The 19,565-nt window shown below is 42.9% G+C and overlaps 2 protein-coding genes across 4 annotated transcripts in view; one reads left to right on the top strand and one right to left on the bottom strand.

Moving 5' to 3' along the window:
* Positions 1–1,587, top strand: part of SNX24 (sorting nexin 24) — a 93,314-nt gene extending 91,727 nt beyond the window's left edge. For all 3 annotated transcript variants that reach the window (XM_065664063.1, XM_065664064.1, XM_065664065.1), the window contains one exon: positions 558–1,587. In XM_065664063.1, the coding sequence (XP_065520135.1) occupies positions 558–628 (71 nt within the window). In that variant the 3' untranslated portion in view covers positions 629–1,587. The remainder of the gene's footprint in view (positions 1–557) is intronic.
* A 1,466-nt stretch (positions 1,588–3,053) lies between these two features.
* On the bottom strand, positions 3,054–10,700 carry PPIC (peptidylprolyl isomerase C). The gene is made up of 5 exons (XM_065664062.1): positions 10,511–10,700; positions 7,212–7,325; positions 6,661–6,754; positions 4,869–5,053; positions 3,054–3,635 (listed from the first exon to the last, which is right to left on the bottom strand). Exons 1-5 carry the CDS (start codon positions 10,676–10,678, stop codon positions 3,507–3,509), a joined length of 690 nt encoding a protein of 229 aa, XP_065520134.1. The 5' UTR covers positions 10,679–10,700; the 3' UTR covers positions 3,054–3,506.
* Between the last annotated feature and the right edge of the window lie 8,865 nt (positions 10,701–19,565).

Genomic DNA, 19,565 nt, shown 5'->3' with positions numbered 1-19,565 from the left:
AGTGGGGTCTTTTTAACTTCAGATATTAATAGGATGATTTTTTGTAACACATGATGTTTTATGTTGATTAGACAGGCTGAAATTTTCCTACCTCATATAATCATCTCTGGCTGTATAGGCATCCTCAAGTCTTCTCAGTCTAAACATTTCTGTAAACCACAATGGAAAAACAGCTTTGAAGTATTCCCAGTAGTGATCTTGGAATTTCTTCAAGTATATTGAGATTTTGTTAGAAATTGAATTGCCAGTGTAATCCATCTTCCTTGTGAGAAAAGATTCAGATAAAGAGCTGGAGCCTAGCAGCATTAGGTATTAGAACATCCCTTTAAATCAATAAGCTACAAATCTGGCAGCGCATTCATGCAATGCCCAGTGCTACACTAAAGTGGCTTTAATGCTGAAACAGCATTACTAATGGCACATGCCCAGCACAGATAAACAGTGGAGTGATGCAGTAACCCACATTATGTGAGGCCTTACCTAGTTAAGTCTCACAAAACCATTTATATTGTGCTGGCATAGGTAAGAAAGCAAAGTTCTTTCTTTTTTCTTTTCAGATGACTTTCCAAACGTAGTTATAGAAGGCATTCTACATGGAATATTTTATCCTCATTTACTGCCGAGGTAGAAGTAATGCGTGGCTAGAAGACGCTGAAGCAAGTCTCCGAGTCATGTGTAATGGAATTAGTAGGAATAAGTATCTGAGACGTGAAAATTATGCTCAGAAGGAAAAGGCACGACCTCAGTTTACGTTCAAGCATTTGATCTTTTTAAATAAAATCAGTGTCACTACAATTGCTGCTTTAAAAGAGAAAAAAAAGATACGGAAGCAACAGTATTGAAATTATTTATACCTTTATATGTTGACATGCTCTAACTATTTAACACTAAAACCTGAAAGTCTTACACTGAATTACACTAACCTTTGAAAAGAATTGAAAGCTTTACTAATTATTTCTGTAATTTCTATCATAAATTACACTAAGCATTTTTACAAGAGGATTTTTCCCAGCATATTACCCATTGCTGCCACTGGATAGATTAAAAGTGCTGGGCACTTAAGAGACTGTGTGAGAAATTGCACCAAAAAAAAAAAAAAAAAAAAAAAAAAAAAGAAGAGACTGAAAGCAACTTTCAATATTTAGTTAATTTCTCTTAAATTATTTTGAATCTGCTTCTTAGCATCAGGTTGGAAAAGAGCCAGTGCAGCTGTATGGAGAGTTCCTATTGGAAAACACTGCTTCCATGTTTTGAAATACATAGCTAGCTCTCAGGAAATTTTGTAGATTTCAGCTGAAATGACTTCATGTACCAGGGGATTTTCAATGGCATTTACACATCTCCATTCAGTTATGACATCTAATCTGTGTGTGTTTACTCTTCACATCAACTTAATCCGTATCTTAACATTTTGTAAGTCACAGAGCACACAGCTCTAGGGTAAGCTAAAGCAAGAATATGATTAAGTAGTAAATTAATAAAACTAAAAATGATAGATGTATAATTATATATATATTTGTTCAGATTTAACTGGAAATTTGTATGTGTGCTACTGGACTTTACAAAATAAAAGTACTAAAAGATGAATGTACTGCTTCAGTGTGTTTTCTCTGCATTTCTATTCAGACATTTCTCTGAGCTTGTCTCAGAGATGGTCTCACAGATACCTCCATATGAAGCGCAAGAAAATGCCTGGCTGTCTGCTCATTTAAGGCTCCCAGCAGCATGCTATGTGAGTATAGTAGGCTTATAAAAGTGCATGTTTTGGGGAAAAAAGAAAAAAAAATCAGCATAATTTAAGAGGCAGTAAGTCACTGGGCTCAGAGAAAGGAAGTGTTGCAGAAAAGCCATACTGGCAAAGCTAGGCAGGAACACCAGTCTGGTCCTGGCAGCGCATGGGTTTTGAAACTGGCTGGGGTGATGAAAAGGTGGGCCTGTGACTGCAGCACTTGCTCAGCCAGCAGAACCCTCTACATTGTTCTGCAGATCAGCCGCCAGAAAAACTTTCAGCTACCTGCAGAAATTGAGCTATTTGAGGGAGTCTGAGGTTCTCTCACTGTCCAACACTGCTTCCCAGAGAATTTTACTTGAAGCACTAGAAATAAAAATGAACAGTGGTTAAGATTGGAAGCCTGACTGTGTAGTACTAGACACATTCAGCCACCCTCCTCTAGCTTTGTTTAAAGAGGACAGTAATCCTTTCTCATGTCTCTAAAAAAAGTGTCAGTATTTACCCTCAAGAGAGGCCCCATGGCTGCAAATGGTGAACCAGCAGAAGCACCCCCTTGAACTGCAAGTGACCTGTCACAAGGGGCAGAGGTAAACGCCTGCCCACAGTCTTTTCCTGTTACCTTACAACGGGGCACCAGTAGGTACCTACAAGCTCTGTGCTGTCCCAGTTTATGCTCTCCCCTGCACCACAGTCTGGATACCTCACCTGGGCATCAGGACACCCTTCAGGAAATCCATCACCACAAAGGTAAGTGGTGTACTGTAAACTGTGCAGGTGGGTGCATCTTTCTTCAGATCTTGGCATCAGTTCTTGTATCCTGAGTTTTGAAACACTGGAAACTCAAGAAAAAAATCCACATCTCTCTCATTCACGAACCTAACAAACTCAGGTGTCTCTAAGTGGTTACCTTATACTGACCTTGTTTCAAAGCTACCAGGTAAGCTGTCAACTTGAGTTACTCAGAAGCATTACAAAAACAGTGAACCTGAAGTTGCATCTCTGACATAGAGCAAAGCTGCAAAAAAGCAGCATTTATTATAGCTACTTTAGCTAGGAGTTACAAAACTCACTGTGCTGTAAAGCAAGGACTCTTTCTGTTTTAATCAGTTTCTAACTGATTATCCTACTTAACAGTAGACAGAGCTGCTCTTTCTTGATTACAAGATTTCATGTGAATACTGTTGCTTTTTAGGAAGACAGCAGGGATTTCGACATACTACGAGTAGAGAAATTTACCATCCCTGCTCTAATCTTACCACCTCATTTCCTGCACACTTCGCAGAATCAAATAAGGTGATAAAAGAGGCCAGAAGCACAGATGGAAAGGGTATAGAAAAAGCTCTTCATTAAGTATTTATTTGAAATCGAAGTTTATTTATTCAAACAATGTTATTTCCTTTTTTTTCAATTTTAAAAATGCTGATAGTGTTACAGAAAATAATATATTCAGTTGAAAAGGTGGAAACACTGCAAAAATTTCCAAAAATGACAAAATTACTGTATTTCAGACCTTGAAAAAATAAAAATACATCTAAAATCTTTCATTAAAGACTTTTTCTGCAATTTAGTGAGGTATGTCATGAACTTCAAGGAGTGACAGCTCCATAAAATTGTTACAGAAATGCTCGTATTTTTTATGTATCTGGCAAATAATAAGTATTATCTAAATACAGCCTGATGTATTTTGAGAAGAAAACTCAATAGATGGTCGAGATCAGTCAAAAACAAGCCTTAAAAAGAAAAGTGGAAAGTTTTACTTTCCATTCTGTTTGTCTCACCAGTCACCTACTTCAACTACAAATGGCTCTTTTACAGCTATTTTGCCACTGTTCACAATCACACAGTCTTGAAGAGGCCGGTCATGTTCATCTGTCTGCTGGAGTTCTATCGAGTGTACCACAGACTGTTAACACAAAAGAGGAGAGAGTTCAGTTTATCCAAGGAAACTCCAGTAGCTTAAGACTGGGACCACATGAACAACTAACTGTTCCAAGCAGTACTACATACTAAGCAACTTTAAAGACCTTTACCCTGCTGAGTTCTCACATGCCTTTTTTTTCCCCACATGAACAGTCATGCCACTCTACAACCCAAACACAGCTTACAGAAGGAAGGTTGTTTGCCCTTCCATAAAAACTCTTAACCCAATGAAAATATTATGAAGGGGCAACTAAAAATACCCTCTCAGCTGGCCAACCCTAGCACATTCAGGGTCTGTCTGTAGCCTATGATCAAAAAGTGTAATCCAGATTATCCTAAAGGATGAGAAGTACTTGTTTTTCTAATTGTAACAGCACAACTGGGCTTCAAGAAATCTGATGCATTAATCTGAACTAAAAATTAGTCTGAGTTGCTTCTCAAAAATTTTCAGCTACTACTGCAGCTCATGAGAATCAAATTCAATAGGAATGTGGAAGTGGGGGCAAGTGTTCTGATGAGGTTTTCAAACCCCTCAAAGAACTGGTCAGTGCAGCACTTCAGGTTTCCCCCATTCATTCCAAAACACAGATGAAACAGAATGACTCAAAAGGAAAACCGAGACTACTATGAGTACAATCAGCTGGAAGTACCATTTTTCAATTTAAATTCTATTTGGCATTTGATCAGTTTTGCAGCTGTGCAGAGCTGGAGGGAATGGAGGGAACATTGGGGAATGGGCTAGATTTTTTTTCTTTTTTAAACAGATCTGAATATACTTGTCTGTATACTTTATATTCACATGATTCTAAAAATCCTAACAGTGAAAGTGTCATCCTTAACTAATACATGATACAGAAGTAGACTTTAGCTTGTAGAAATACAATTATTTCTTGGTTAACAGCATCAGTGACAGGGGATCCTGAACCTTCTGCATTTGTAATCTGCAAAGATGTCAGTGTTGATTTTGGTGGTTAGTGGCCTAAACAAAAGCTGTGAAAGCCAGAGGCATAATTTTAAGTTTCCTTTTCTGCAGTCACCATTTGTACTTCTAAATCATCCAGCTTCAGGCTCTTCACAATCGTTTTCTACCATGTACATACTAGATAACATTCAACTGTTTTAAACCACAGTGGTGTAAATTACACTAACGCAAATAAAACACGGCAGAATTTGTCCAGATTTTCTTGGACAAATCTTGCCACCACTTTTAGCTTACCATTCCATCAAGGACTTTGCCAAACACTACATGTTTTCCATCTAACCAGGAAGGCTTTGTCACACTGATGAAGAACTGGGATCCATTGGTGTCTGGACCAGAATTAGCCATGCTAACCCATCCAATTCCATAGTGTTTAAGCTTGAAGTTCTCATCTGGAAATTTTTCCCCATAGATGCTTCTTCCTGTGACACAAAATCAGAAACAAACTTTAAAAAATATCCAAACCAAAACCTTTCTGTTCAAAAATGGGAAAAACAAAGTATATGTTCAGGACTTGAAGATTCATTGTTTGAGTAAACACAGCAACATCATCATTCCGTTGTCAGCGATTCCACAACTAAAAAGCATTCTGGTGTAAAGAAAAAGATAAGCTAAAACATTGCATGTAAGGAGAGAATATTTAAAGCTGATGATGCATTATCCTTTGAATTTAACAAGGAAGCCGAGTACCTTCCAAGGTCCTACTTACATATACCACTGAACAAATGTATTTCACCCTAATTCAGCAAATTTAAATTATGTATCTATGGTCACTAAAAATTAAGTTGCCATGGTTTGTGACAATTTTAATCTTTACTTTCCCAACCTTTCCTCCTAATGAGAAAACACTTTAGACATGCCTAGAAATATATGAAGACCAAATGGAGGTTAGCCTAAAAGGTTTGTTGTGAATTTGTGCCATCCATATTACATACAGATTTTGATGTTTCTAAGATAGCTCAGAAAAGAAAACATTTGAGTCATGTTTAAACCACCATCACTTTGAAAAGAGAAGTCAGTCTGTCTCATTCTTTATTTGTACAGTGCCTAGCACAGTGGTCACACTGCTCCCAACACCACCAGCTACTGTCCCTATAAATGGTATTAGTAGGCAAAAAACACTGCCTACCTTTAACTGTGTCTTGCCCATTTTAACCTTCCCCACTGTTCACTGCAAGGAAAAGGAATGTGTGTTTTCCGTTCTGTCCCAGTGGGGAAATTGCTAACACTGTATGCAGGCAGTTCAAATCCTAGCACATGAAGCATGCATGTGTAAAGGAAGTGATCAGAAGCCACAATGAAAGAGACAGGATTGCCCTCCATAGTGGACTAAACTGCCCTTCTGGAGGCTCATGAGTGATGGACACAGCCAGAACTCACACCATTGGTAAGTTTATGGGTTTAGAATTAGTATGGGGAAAAAAGGGGAGAGGGCATGACCCTCATTTTCTAATTTTGCTACCCATTTTGAAATTCCCTCCCACAGCATGTTCCTGAAGTTTCCACAGAACTGGCTGACCTCCTTCCCTACCTGCCTTCCTTCTCTCTACACAACTGCACTGTTTCATCACACATTACTTTTCCACCGGATGACCTGAATTGGTTCATGTATACATGCCCCAGGGGAGGAGCATTGTCCCAAAGCCAGGGCAGAGCAAGGGTGGAGACATCCATCTTTTGGAGACAGTGTGTTGCAGGAGCAGCTCAGTCAGTTGCATGGCTCCAATCCACGACACAAAGCCATGCTTCTTGAATGGGGGACAAGTCACAGACATAAAAGAGCTGTCTGCAAAAGCTGAAGACAAAGGAAGCTCTACACATACTTAAAATCAAATAATTCAAACAATTGCAGCTCATGTTCCAAGATGCCTGGAAAAGTGCTAGATGGTCTAAAACTTTTTTCTTTTTTTTTTTTTTTTTTCATTTATTCTATTTAGGAGCTGAAAGACTGAGGGAATTACATGGTTTTGCCCATCATTTCAGCAGGGATTCAAAGGAAAGGGAACCTGGAAGATAGTAAACATGTTACCTCCTGATCCATCTCCAGCTGTAAAGTCTCCCCCTTGAATCATGAAGTCTTTGATCACACGATGAAATTTGCTTCCTTTGTATCCATATCCTCTCTAAGAAAATGAAATAATTATTTAAATTTATGTAACATCCAGTACTGTACAGTCACATGGAAACACATATGGGTGAATGACCAGATTTCACCATCAGATACAAACACTGGCAAGAACATTAAACTGAGATGCAGGTGAATGTAGCTGACTGCTCTGCCACAAAGCAGGTTATCAAAGCCACTGTCTTTATCTGACTGATATCCTACCACTACATGCCAGATCAGCACGGCAAGTACAGTCTGAGGTAGCAATATCCAGCATCTCATAATTACATCTTGCGAACCAAGCCCCAAGGACCTGAGAAGTCACACACCAGTGCACAGCCTTGGGAATGGCACTCTTGCACAGGCTCCACTGAATAAAGATTGACAGTTCACAACTGAAACAGCATTAAACAAATATTTACTTCCCAATCCAAACTAGAGTACACTTAAGTGGAAGAAAACTGCAAACGTACTTCTCCAGTTGCCAGCGTAATGAAGTTCTCCACGGTTTTTGGGACAACTTTTCCAAACAATCCAATTACAATTCTGCCAATATCTTTGTCTCCAATCTTCACATCAAAGAACACCTGAACATTTTTGTGAGTAGAACAAAAGTGATACAAACATGAGCACAACAATAAGGCCAAGCTTTTGAAAGTACAAGGTATTAAGAAACCGCTTCTGGCTGGTCTATATTAATAGTAACTCTCAGTTCCTGAGTGTGCTGTTTGAGAAAAATACTTCCAGAGCTATCAAAATCAGATTATGCAGAAAAATGTTTGAGAACTGGTGAATTCACTCTTTTGTTTCTTACTGCTTTTAATGGCTCAGTGAGACTGCTGTACCACACGTCTGAAGGCAGTGTTCAAGAAGACTTTTCCCTGACATGCGTTATCTATAAAGCTGCACAGAAAAGACAAATCGTGAAAGTAGGGAAGAACTCCAGTGTGGTGAACAATAACAAGGAAGTATAGTACTGACAATCCCCACAAATGATAGTTTGCTATCCACTCATAACCTTCACTGTTCTAAGCATTACTATGTATGTGATTAAGTACAGGCTAAAGCCTAAATGCCATTAAATTGACAAACAGTAGGAAGAAAATCCTACAGCTCAAGCAGGGAGTTGCTTTCCTAAATATGAATTCAAACCTGACGGAGGATGGACCAGGCTACACTACTCAGCTAACTGCCTAAAAGCTTAAATGTAAATGCAACTTCAGAAAGGCAAATGAGTTACAAAGTGTTTGAGTATAGTTCAGAATATATGAATATGTACTTGAACGTGTAAAAGTGTTCCAAAAATTACTGAAAATAGAAACAGCTGTCAGGAAAAGAGACATTTTGAGATTCTGTGAAAGTTACATAAAGACTATTACAGCTTCTGGGAAACAGCAACGTGTATTCCTATGATGTGGTATTTGCTGTTCCTTGTGGTGCTCAACCACGTATTACTTGTCTGCAACGCTAAGAAATTAGTCCACTAACAATAACAAATGACCACAGTCTCTTCAATGTGAATGCCTCTTTCACGCTATCCTACTAAACATTTCTACCATTTCTTGATCTTCCATGTGGTTTTGACTCTTGAACTTTTTTGGCTAACTCTATAAAAGCTCTATAAAGAAAATAAAATTCCTTTTGATACACTTCATTAATTTCCTTGGCACTAAATAACATAAAATTCTCAGATGTGTGGTTCCCAAAGTTTTAGCAGCACACTTTACCCAACTTTTTAATGTTTTCATAAACACACCTCTCTGAATTTTGCCACCAAGGTTATCTAGGTAAGGGGTACTGCCTACCTATAAACAAACCTTATTTTACCTGGAAATGTTCTCCTAGTAGAAGGACTGCCTGAAATATACAACCATATGTAAGTAACACAACTGAGGCTGCCAAACAGTGACCCCAGATAGCAGTAACATTAAACACTTTCACAGACCACATGGAGTAAAGTCCATCACATACTGTAAAGCTAACCCAACCAGAAGGCTTCACCCATGGCAAAGCTACTCTCCTAAGCAACAAACCCAGTACTTCCAAAACATCAGCTAATTCTGTGAACAGCAGTGAGTTCCTAGCTTCCGGCTAGCACTCCACATACCTGTGCTACCTGCCTGGTAATTTTCAGAAAGCTCTGTGCTTCCACAGAATGCAACACAGAACATGTCTGTGCATATTTCTGGCAAGGAAATCAAACACAGAAATATTCGGTAGCTGTAGGTATTGTTTTTGCATAGAGAAGCCATGTTCTCTTAAGCATATTTTGTCAAGCTCTCAGGAAAGTCAGCATACAGGCACTAGTAAGCTGGTCAATGCACCCTCAAATCTCAAAAAGCATTTGGCCAGATTCTTCACCAAGAAGTCTTAAAGAAAATAAATATTATACATTTTCAGTCTTACCAATATTGACATACAATGTTATTTACAATTAGCAGTATTTCAAGACTGAAATGAAAAAAGAGTGCACCACTAAGAGTGGCTGATTCTCATCAACATATTCATGTATAATTTGCACAAGATGGTGTATATGAAATTAAAAAATGGCCAAGAGTACTCAATTACCTGGGGTTGGGAGGAAGAAACTGACTGTGAAACAAAGATTTCCTGATTCCTACAGACAAGGTAACACAATGACAAATAAACTCGCGATAAATCCAAATACTGCTGATGGAAGAGGACTACACAGCCACAACAAGGGGTCCTAAATCAGCTACCACTCAGAAAAGACATCTGGTGTCACCATGAGCAGTTTGATAAAAAGTGTAGCTCTGGCCTTGTGAAGATCAGAGAAGAAAACTGAATTTTTGTAATAGTTAGACATGGATAAGGACAAGAGATGAGCATAATTACGTATCGTATACATCTGCACTATGCGTTCACAGCCCGAGTGCTTTATGTAATTCTATCTTCTCTGTCACAGAATGATAAAACCAATCTAAAGAAGACAAAGGGCAGCACAGATGCTCAAAGATCTGGAACACCTTTTATATGAAGAGAGATTAAATTAAACTATGCAAGCTGGAACAGAGAACTGCAGTGATTTGATGAGCTAAGTAAAGTTATGACTGGCCTGCGCAAGGAAGATCAGCAGGTCCAATTATCTATGTCCCACCGCAGAAAGATCAGGAAAGGGCACAAAATGAAATCCCACGCAGAAGGTCTTAAAAAGCTAAGTACTTTATGCACAGTTAAACTGCACTATATTGCCAGAAGATGATTCGCAGGCCACAGCTTGTGAGACTTACCCTCAAAAAAAAAAAAAAACAAGAATCAAATGCACTAACTCCAAGTCCGCAGCCGGCGGAGAGCCCGCAGTAGTGAGGTTTAACTCTTGAAGTTATGGTTTCTGTAAGGCAGAGGCAGGCTTCGCTAACCCAGAGTTTGAAGTGTGCCAGCGCCAACAGAAAGGGAGCAAGCGGTTAATAAACTCCAAAATCAAAACTCTTATAAAATTGGATAGCAAAGACATTTGTCCAAGCCCTTCCCGGACCCCACGCGCAGGGGCCTCCCTCCCGCCCGGCATCCGGCCCAGGAAACAGCGAGCCGGAGAGAGACCGGCGTTACGTTTACAGGACCGGGGCGAGCGAGCGGCGGCCCGCAGCCTCCAGAACCCGCCGACAACGGGCGCGGACCACCCCTGAGGGCCCGCTGAGCAGACGCCGCGGCCCCCCCTCACGACCGACCCACCCATCCCGGCTCGCCTCAGGCCGGCGCCCGGGGCGACTTTCCGCTCGGCGGAGCCGCCCCAGCCGCGGGCGAGAGTCACCTTGGCTGTCACGCTGGGTCCCCTCTTCTTGAAGCTCTCGGCCGCCGGGGCCAGGAAGCAAAGACAAGCGATAGCGCCAAGCACCGCCGGCACTGCCCCGCGGGCCATGGCGCTGGAGCGAGCGCTGCGGCGCCTGCGCCCGCCGCCGGGCGGCTCCTCCCGCGCCATGTGGCGGGGGGGTTTCGCACCCGTCACCCGCCCAGCCGAGCTGCGGGCCCTGGAGAGGGCGGGTGAAGCGCGGGGCGCGGACGCTGTATGTGCTGAGGTGGGCGCTGGCGGGGCGCGGTGGAGGCGCCCGCCGTCAGGCCCTTCTGTCCTCCGGGCCGGGCTCTATGCTTGGTGGGTAGTGGGGCTGCCAGGGTGAGCCCCGGCTGTGTTTGCGGTGGTTGTAGATGTCGCGGTGCCCGCTCCTTGCGGGGAACGGGAGGAAGTGTGGTCTCCTGGAGCACAGCCTCGCCGAGCAGCAGTGGGAGTTACCCGTGATGGGCTAAGAAGCCGTGCTTTGGGCTTCAGCTGTCCGCACTTGAGCGTTCCTCGAAGGACCGGCTTTCGGGTGAGGTAGCCGGAACAGTAGATGTTCAGGGGATCTTGGAAGTGGATCATCTCTGTTACAAAGGTGCTGAGCAGAAACGCGACCCTCTAAGGCCCTTGTAATACTCCATTTCCTTAAGTTAACAGTAGAGGTGACTGGCACCCATATAGGCAGCCCCGGCTGTGAACAGCAACGAGCTACTCCAGATTAATTCATTCAAACGCAAATGTCCTTCCCAGCCCATTGCATACGAAGTCAGAGAGAAGGGATCCCAGTCTATGGAATTACTTTACCTTTGACAATGACCTGCAGCCTGTACTCTTTGAATAATGTGCTGCATTCAGAACTAAATGGTGCTACAGCCCTTAGAAAATATACAGCTTGTGACACATAGTGAAATTTGTGGTTTACAAGTGCCAGCAGATTAAAGAAAAATGTTTAGTAGATACTGATACACTGAACAGGAAGCTGACAGTGCCTTATGCAAACACACTTAGTGTTAAGCTCAGCAGCCCTATGTTCATGGGTGTATGGCATTGCACCTACGCAGTTTGGTGCTGGTTGCAAAGCCAGCCCAGAGCTCATATGCCTGAGGAAGAATAAGCTCTGCACTGCCACACATGCATTGTCATTGCTGCTGAGCCTCTCAGGTTGAGACTCTGCCTCTCCACTACCAAGCAGTAGATATAACAGTTATAAAATCATTGAATCATTTAGCTTGGAAAAGATCCTGGAAATCAAGTCCAGCCATTAAACTATGTCACTAAGTGCTATGTCTACATGTCTGTTGAATACTTCCAGGGATGGTGACTGTACCACTTCCCTGGGCAGCCTGTTCCAAGGCTTGACAACCTCTTCCATGAAGAAATTTTTTCAAATGTCCAATCTAAACCTTCCCTGGCACAACTTGAGGCCTTTTCGTCTTGTCCTGTCACTCGGTACTTCTGAGGAGACACTGACGCTCCTCTCTCTACATTCTACTTTCAGGTACTTGTAGACAGTGATAAGGTTCCTCCTGAGCCTTCTGTTCTCCAGACTAAACACCCCCAGTTCCCTCAGCCGTTCCTCATCAGATTTGTGCTTCAGACCCTTCACCAGTGCCATTGCCCTTCTCTGGACCCACTCCAGCACCTCAGTGTCTCTCTTGTAGTGAGGGGCCCAGAACTGAATGCAGGATTCGAGGTATGGCCTCACCAGTGCCCAGAACAGGGAGATGATCTGGCCTGGCCCTGCTGGCCGTGCTAGTGCTGATACAAGTCAGGATGCTGCTGGCCTTCCTGGTTGCCTGGGCACAAGCTGGTTCATGTTCAGCCAGCTGATTACCAACATTCCCAGGTCTTTTTCTGCCAAACAGCTTTCCAGCCACTCTTCCCCCAGCCTGTAGTGTTGCATGGGATTGTTGTGGTTCAAGTTCCAGACCTTACGCTTTGCCTTGTTAAAGCTCATACCTCTGACCACAGCCCATTGACCCAGCCTGTCCAAATCCCTCTGCAGAGCCTTCCTGTCTTTCAGCACTTCCAGCCAGCATGGTGTCATCTACAAATTTACTGAGGGTGCACTCAATCACCTCCTCTGAATCCCTGCTAAAGATATTAAACAGAACTGGCCCTACTGAGCCCTGGGGAACACCCCTTGTGACCAGCTGCAGCTGGGTTTAACCACTCTTTGGGCCAGGCCATCCATCCAGTTTTTACCCATCAAAGAGTATGCCTATCCAAGCCACGAGCAGAAGTTTTCTGTCCTGTGTGCCTTCCAGGTGGCCTGTCCAGCTGACTAGATACCTCCTAGCAGTTGAGTCCTGGGCATCCTTCTGGAACACTTCTTCTGGTTTAGTTTTATCTGACAGGAATCTAGTTTGTGCATATCAAGACCTCTACAGAGAGAGCCAAAGCACAGTAAGTGGGGGTGTTGGAAATACCTGCTTCAAAAGCGCACTCCTGATCCAAACTAAAAAGAACCACAGACACACCCTAATTCACACCTTTGACTCATAGACTGGTTTTCATTGGGGATGTCACTTTTGTGCTGTTTTCCGTTTTGCCCCATGTGCTGCCTATACTAGTGCATCCAGGTGCAGTGAGATTTCTCATCAGGACACTTTAGTAAAAACTTATTTCCCAGGCACAGCAGAGAGTGGTGATTACTTGATTCCATGCTACGTAGCACATGAGCAGAAACACCGAATGATCATCTTGCTGAATTGGTGACTGACATGAATAGATCCCCTTTCTTTAAGAGGTGTAAAGCATCTGAAGTCATGTCTTCTCAGTCAAAGAGCCACCTGGGCTAATGTAGGGCTTAACTTTCGCACCTGAAGGCTTTACTGCCAGTGTCAGCACAGGTGGCTGTGAGGCTTCGGGGCATCGTTCAAGATGTTTGCCTGGTTTCCCTGTAGCTAATTAGATCCATTCATCTTAGTGCTGAAACAAAACTAGTCCACGTGTGTATAGGTGGTTAAAGTACTTCCGTGATCCTGTGGTTGCTGTATTCAAACTCACATTCTTATTTAAATAACAAAGCAGGCCCAAAACTTTACTATCTCCTTTGCTAGATTCTTTGTTATGTCAGTGCACTTTCAATGAGTATGTGAGTAGGAGAGTTTACTCAGAGTTGTCTAAGTATGTGTTTATTTTCTCTGCCAGTTTGATAAGGTACGGGTAATTTAAAATTATGATTCCACTGCCTTCCTTGCATTGCATTACCACATCATAATGGTGGTGGACTAGCTCTGAACTTAAGATTTACTGCAGAAATACAACAAAATCAAAAAATACACTGATTTGTTGCAGTAGTTGTGCATAAATTTTGAAGAGACTGTACATTGTACAAATATGTTAGAAAATAGTTAGGGATTTTAACTAAATACACACAGCAGCCCACATATTTACTTCATCACATAAATTTCCATAGTTAAAAACCCAGAAGATGAGAACTTGCCATTTCCAGTCTCTTTATCACTATAACCTACCTTTGTTACAGCTACCTATTCAGTATTTGTCTGCTCAGACATTACAGTTACACTAAACAAGAAATTATACAGATTGTGGGATGTGATGAAAATGGAAAAAAATTTTCTCTTGGGGACATGTTAAGGGGACATATTAAAATTCTTCAGCACTCTTAAGGTAATATTTTTAGGTTTGCAGTGAGTGGTACAAAGCATTTCCAATACTCCAGGTGTATGCGAGTCACAAGGTGGATGTTGACAAACATATGGGAAAAGGTGATGTCCTGGGTTCAGCAGTAGCAGTCATTTTTCTCCTTCTTAGTACCTGGTGCAGCGCTGTGGTTTTGAGTTTCAGCCTGGGGACAACGCTGATGTTTTTAGTTGTTGCTCAGTAATGTTTACTCTGACCAAGGACTTTCTGAGTCTCATGCTCTGCCAGGGAGGAGGGGAAGCCAGGAGGAAGCAGAGACAGGATACCTGACCCAAACTAACCAAAGAGGTGTTGCATACCACAGCACATCATGCCCGCTATATAAACTGGAGGCAATTGCCCAGAAGGGCTAGATCAGTGCTCAGGTTGGGCTGGGAATTGGTCAGTGGGTGGTGAGCAGATGTATTCTCTTCCCATGTTATTTCCCTCATCATTATTATTATTGTTGGTAGCAGCATTGGTTTTGTGTTATACCTTAGTTACTGGACTGTTCTTATCTCAACCCGTGGGAGTTACATTCTTTTGATTCTCCTCCCCATGCCTCCGGGAGTAGGGGGAGGAAGGGAAGGGAGCAAGCAAGCACCTGTGTGGTTCTGAGTTACCAGCTGGGCTTAAATCACAACAGTTCTTTGTGGCACCCAGCGTGGGCCTAAAGGGCTGAGATAACAACAGATCTGACCAGAGTGGGTCTAATCGAATTTGTGAGAAGCATTCATTGTTTTGAATTAATGGTAACTCGTAAAAATGCTGATTTACTGGCTTTCAAAGTTGTTGTTCATGATCTCAGAGTTTCAGCATGTCATACCTTACTTACATCCAGTATTTGCTGTTTTAGTGTTTATCAGCTGGGGGGCTTGGGCTAAGGTTCTTGTTTTGCTGTACTTTATGGTAATGACTTGTAATGCAGTAGACTCATTGATCATGAAACTGATCTGGCTTGCATTCCCAGTGTGGTCATGACCTCTGTTCTTAGGGAGATATATAATGGAAGTGTTTAGCAATTACACATCTTTTGTTTCCTTACACTCCAGCCCCTCCACCAGACTGTTTACAGCATCATTTGATAGTTCTGAAGGTTTTGAATAGCCTTTGGTTACGCTTGAGACCTGCCTGCTGATTGTGATGGGGATCAGCATGTTGATCATACAAAGTGTGCTTTACCCGTGGCCATACCACCCTGGGAATGGCCCATTTTGTCTGATCTCAAAAGTTAAGCAGGTTCTGGTTTAGGTCTGGTCTAGGTTAGACAACAATATAGGAGGACCACCCAGAGATTTTCCCCAGGGCTGAACAGTCATGAGTGGCAAGGTGTGTGGGATGGTTTGCGCAAATATCTAGTCCACTGGGCCCCTCCAGTGCTTTGGAAGTATCAGAGACAGAAGGCAGCTGTATGAAGTCCCCAATGACAAGTTGCAGAACCTGCTGAAGGAGAGGGTGGATCAAGTCAGTTTGCCGAGGTGAAAGCCATCCAGCTGGACTTGGACATTGCTGAGCGAGAAAAGTGGCCAGTACTTTATACTGAGTCATGGATGGTGGCAAATGCCCTCTGAGGGTGGCTGCAGCAATGGGAGCAGAGCAGTTGGCAACGCAGAAGTAAACCCATCTGGGCTGCTGCACTGTGGCAAGATATCACTGCCCAGGTGCAGAACCTGGTGGTGAAGGTATGCCATGTAGATGCTCATGTACCCAAGAGTCAGGCCACTGAGGAACACCAGAACAACCAACAAATGGGTAAAGCTGCTAAGATTGAAGTGGCTCAGATTGACTTCGATTGGCAACAAAAGGGTGAATTATTTTTGACCTGGTGGGCCCATGACACTTCAGGCCATCAGGGCAGAGATGCAGCGTATAGATGGGCCTGTGACCGAGGGGTGGACTTAACAAAGGACACTATTGCCCAGGTTATTCACGACTGTGAAATATGTGCTGCAATTAAGCAAGCTAAATGGTTAAAGCCTCTTTGGTATGGAGGACGATGGCTGAAGTACAAATATGGGGAGGCCTGGCAGATTGACTACATCACACTCCCACCAACCTGCCAAGGCAAGTGCCATGTGCTTACCGTGGTGGAAGCAGCCACCGGATGGCTGGAAACATATGCTGCGCCCCACACCACTGCTTGGAACACTGTCCTGGGCCTTGACAAACAGATTTTGTGGTGACACAGCACCCCAGAGAGAGCTGAGTCAGACAATGGGATTGATTTCCAGAGCAACCTTTTAGACCCTTGGGCCAAAGAGCATGGCACTGAGTGGGTATATCACATCCCCTACCATGCACCATCCTCTGGGAAAATCAAAAGGTACAATGGACTGTTAAAAACTACACTGAGAGCAATGGGTGGTGAGACTGTCAAACATTGGGATACACATTTACCAAAAGCCAACTGGTTGGTCGACACCAGAAGATCTGCCAACAGGGCTGGCCTAGCCCAGTCAGAACTTTCACATGCTGTAGAAAGGGATAAAGTTCCTGTGGTGCACATGGAGAATTTGCTGGGGAAGACAGTCTGGGTTATTCCTGCTTCAGGTAAAGGCAAACCCACTCGTGGGATTGCTTTTACTCAGAGACCTGGATATACTTGATGGGTAATGTGGGAAGATGGGGAAGTCCGATGTGTACCTCAAGGGGATTTGATTTTAGAGGAAAGCAGCCAATGAACTCAATTGTATGCTATTGCCTGCTATGTATCACTTCTATAGCCCACCAACTAGATGTCTTCAGATCACCAGCAACTGGCCCTGACTTCCCTCTGACCATCATCCCAACAAAGAATGAACTTCGACGAAACCAGATGAGCTCAGCAGTGACCAGCCAAGTTCCGCAGTGTCAGCAGCAGGCAATAGTAGAAGACTGCACGCTGTCTCTCCTGCTCTGAAAGACTGTTACAAGAGATGGAGCCCGACATCATGAACCAGATGAACTCGGCAGCCTTATAGGGATTGGTCCATGCACTAAGGAATGATCTCTCTCTCTCTCTTTGTGTGTGTGTGTATGTATATATATATATGTATATATATATCTATGAGACACAAGTGATGGTATATTGAAAAATGTGGAATCTGGGCATGACATGAGTGGTATGGAGTAAGGAGTGAATACTGTCCTGGGTTCAGCAGTAGCAGTCATTTTTCTCCTTCTTAGTACCTGGTGCAGCGCTGTGGTTTTGAGTTTCAGCCTGGGGCAACGCTGTTAACACCGGTGTTTTTAGTTGTTGCTCAGTAATGTTTACTCTGACCGAGGACTTTCTGAGTCTCATGCTCTGCCAGGGAGGAGGGGAAGCCAGGAGGAAGCAGAGACAGGACACCTGACCCAAACTAACCAAAGAGGTGTTCCATATCACAGCACGTCATGTGCGCTATATAAACTGGGGGCAGTTACCCAGAAGGGCTAGATCAGTGCTCGGGTTGGGCTGGGAGTTGGTCAGTGGGTGGTGAGCGAATGTATTCTCTTCCCTTGTTATTTCCCTTACCATTATTATTATTGTTGGTAGCAGCATTGGTTTTGTGTTATACCTTAGTTACTGGACTGTTCTTACGTCAACCCATGGGAGTTATGTTCTTTCAGTTCTCCTCCACATCCCTCTGGGTGTGGGGGGAAGAAGAAGGGAGTAGTGAGCGAGCAGCTGCATGGTTCTGAGTTACCTGTTGGGCTTAAACCACGACAGGTGGCTCTGTAGCTAATTCTAAGCTTTGAATCTGAAAGAAGACAAATACTGGCTGATGAGACTGTATTTTCTCAGAGCAATTCAGTCAAAGTACTACACTGGTTCAGATCATGAGCTGCAGAGGATCAAGCAATGTGCTGGAAAGACAAGAAAAGATGGTCTGCCTGGGCAACTCCTGAATTTAATACTCAATATTCAGTGCTACCTACTAGTGTATGTATACCTACTAGTATATGCATACCTACTAGTATGCTACTGTCCTGGGTTTACCAGGAGCCGTTTTGCTCCTTCTTAGTAACTGGTGCAAGCTCTGTGTTTTGACTTCCAGCCTGGGCAGAGAGCTGATAGCACCGATTATTTTTAATTGTTGTTAAGTAATGTTTATTCTGGCCAAGGACTTTGTGAGTCTCATGCTCTGCTGGGGACGAGGGGAGGCCAGGAGGAAGCAGAGACAGGACACCTGACCCAAACTAGCCAAGGAGGTATTCCATACCACAGCACGTCATGCCCAGGGAGGTAACTGGGAGTTACCTGGAAGGGCACACTCTCTCTTCGGGGGAGTCGAACTCATTCGGCGGTGGTATCGTATTCTCTTGTTATTTTCTCTTATCAATAATATCATTGGTGGTAGCAGTAGTGATTTGTGTTGTACCTTAGTTACTGGGCTGTTCTTATCTCAACCCATGGGAGTTACATTCTCTCGATTTTCCTCCCCATCCCTCGGGGAGCAGGGAGGGTCGGGGGTGGGGGTGTGAGTAGTTGAGCTGTGTGGATCGGTTTAAACCACAACAGCTACCCACTAGTGTGGGTATGCCTATTCAGTGTAGGTATGCTGAACAATACTATCCAATAGTTTCCTTTCACTATCAGTGAAAATGTTTCTGTTTGCAAGGATGACTTCCCTGTTTACTGAAGTGTAAATATGTTTCGTTCATGTACAAGATGGCAGTATGAGGCAGGAAGAATGAAATGAGCACTGAAGAAGTTTAAAAACAGCAACATGAGACAGGATCTGGATTACATTATCTTGGAAAGTTTATGCACTTTGTTGATGCTGCTAAATAATTTCTGGAAGAAGATAAAACAATGTGTAAAGAGGAAATCTTGAAGAGGCAGAAACTTAATATATTCAATGAAAACTCAATTTTTACACAGAAAATCTCTTCCTGACACTGAAATAAGTACATGTTCTTTTTGTAGGAATTTGATGTCATGACTATCAAACTGAAAATACACAAAAGCAGACAAACAGTGGGCTTTATACTAACTGTGAAAAGACAGAAATCCTTACAATAAAACTAAGGAGTAATATGTAAATATGTTATGACTTCTTTTTTTTTCTTTTTTTTTTTTCCTTTAATTATAAATTTATTGAAGATTTGGGAGGTCTCTGCAATCTCTTTATACAGACAAACTGATTCCGGTCTGCTGAGGACTACACTGAATTCACTGTGGCTTTGCACAGGGGCAGTTTTTCCGTATGAAAAAAAGTGCAAAATCAGGAGAGGGTCTACTGCAGAAGACCATTCTCTCCTGTTCCATCTTCCCAAGCCATGAACAATTTATTCACCTCTTCAGAACAGCTGATTTGAAGACTGTTATCATTTCTCCCTCCAGTTTTCTTTTCCATAGACTAAACAACCTCAATTCTTTCAGTCTTTCCACATGGGTCAAGTATTGGAGCAGGCATCATCTGGC

Source organism: Lathamus discolor, chromosome Z, assembly GCF_037157495.1.
Source record: "Lathamus discolor isolate bLatDis1 chromosome Z, bLatDis1.hap1, whole genome shotgun sequence".
Lineage (NCBI taxonomy): Eukaryota > Metazoa > Chordata > Aves > Psittaciformes > Psittacidae > Lathamus > Lathamus discolor.
This window is presented reverse-complemented; position numbering and strand designations above follow the sequence as displayed.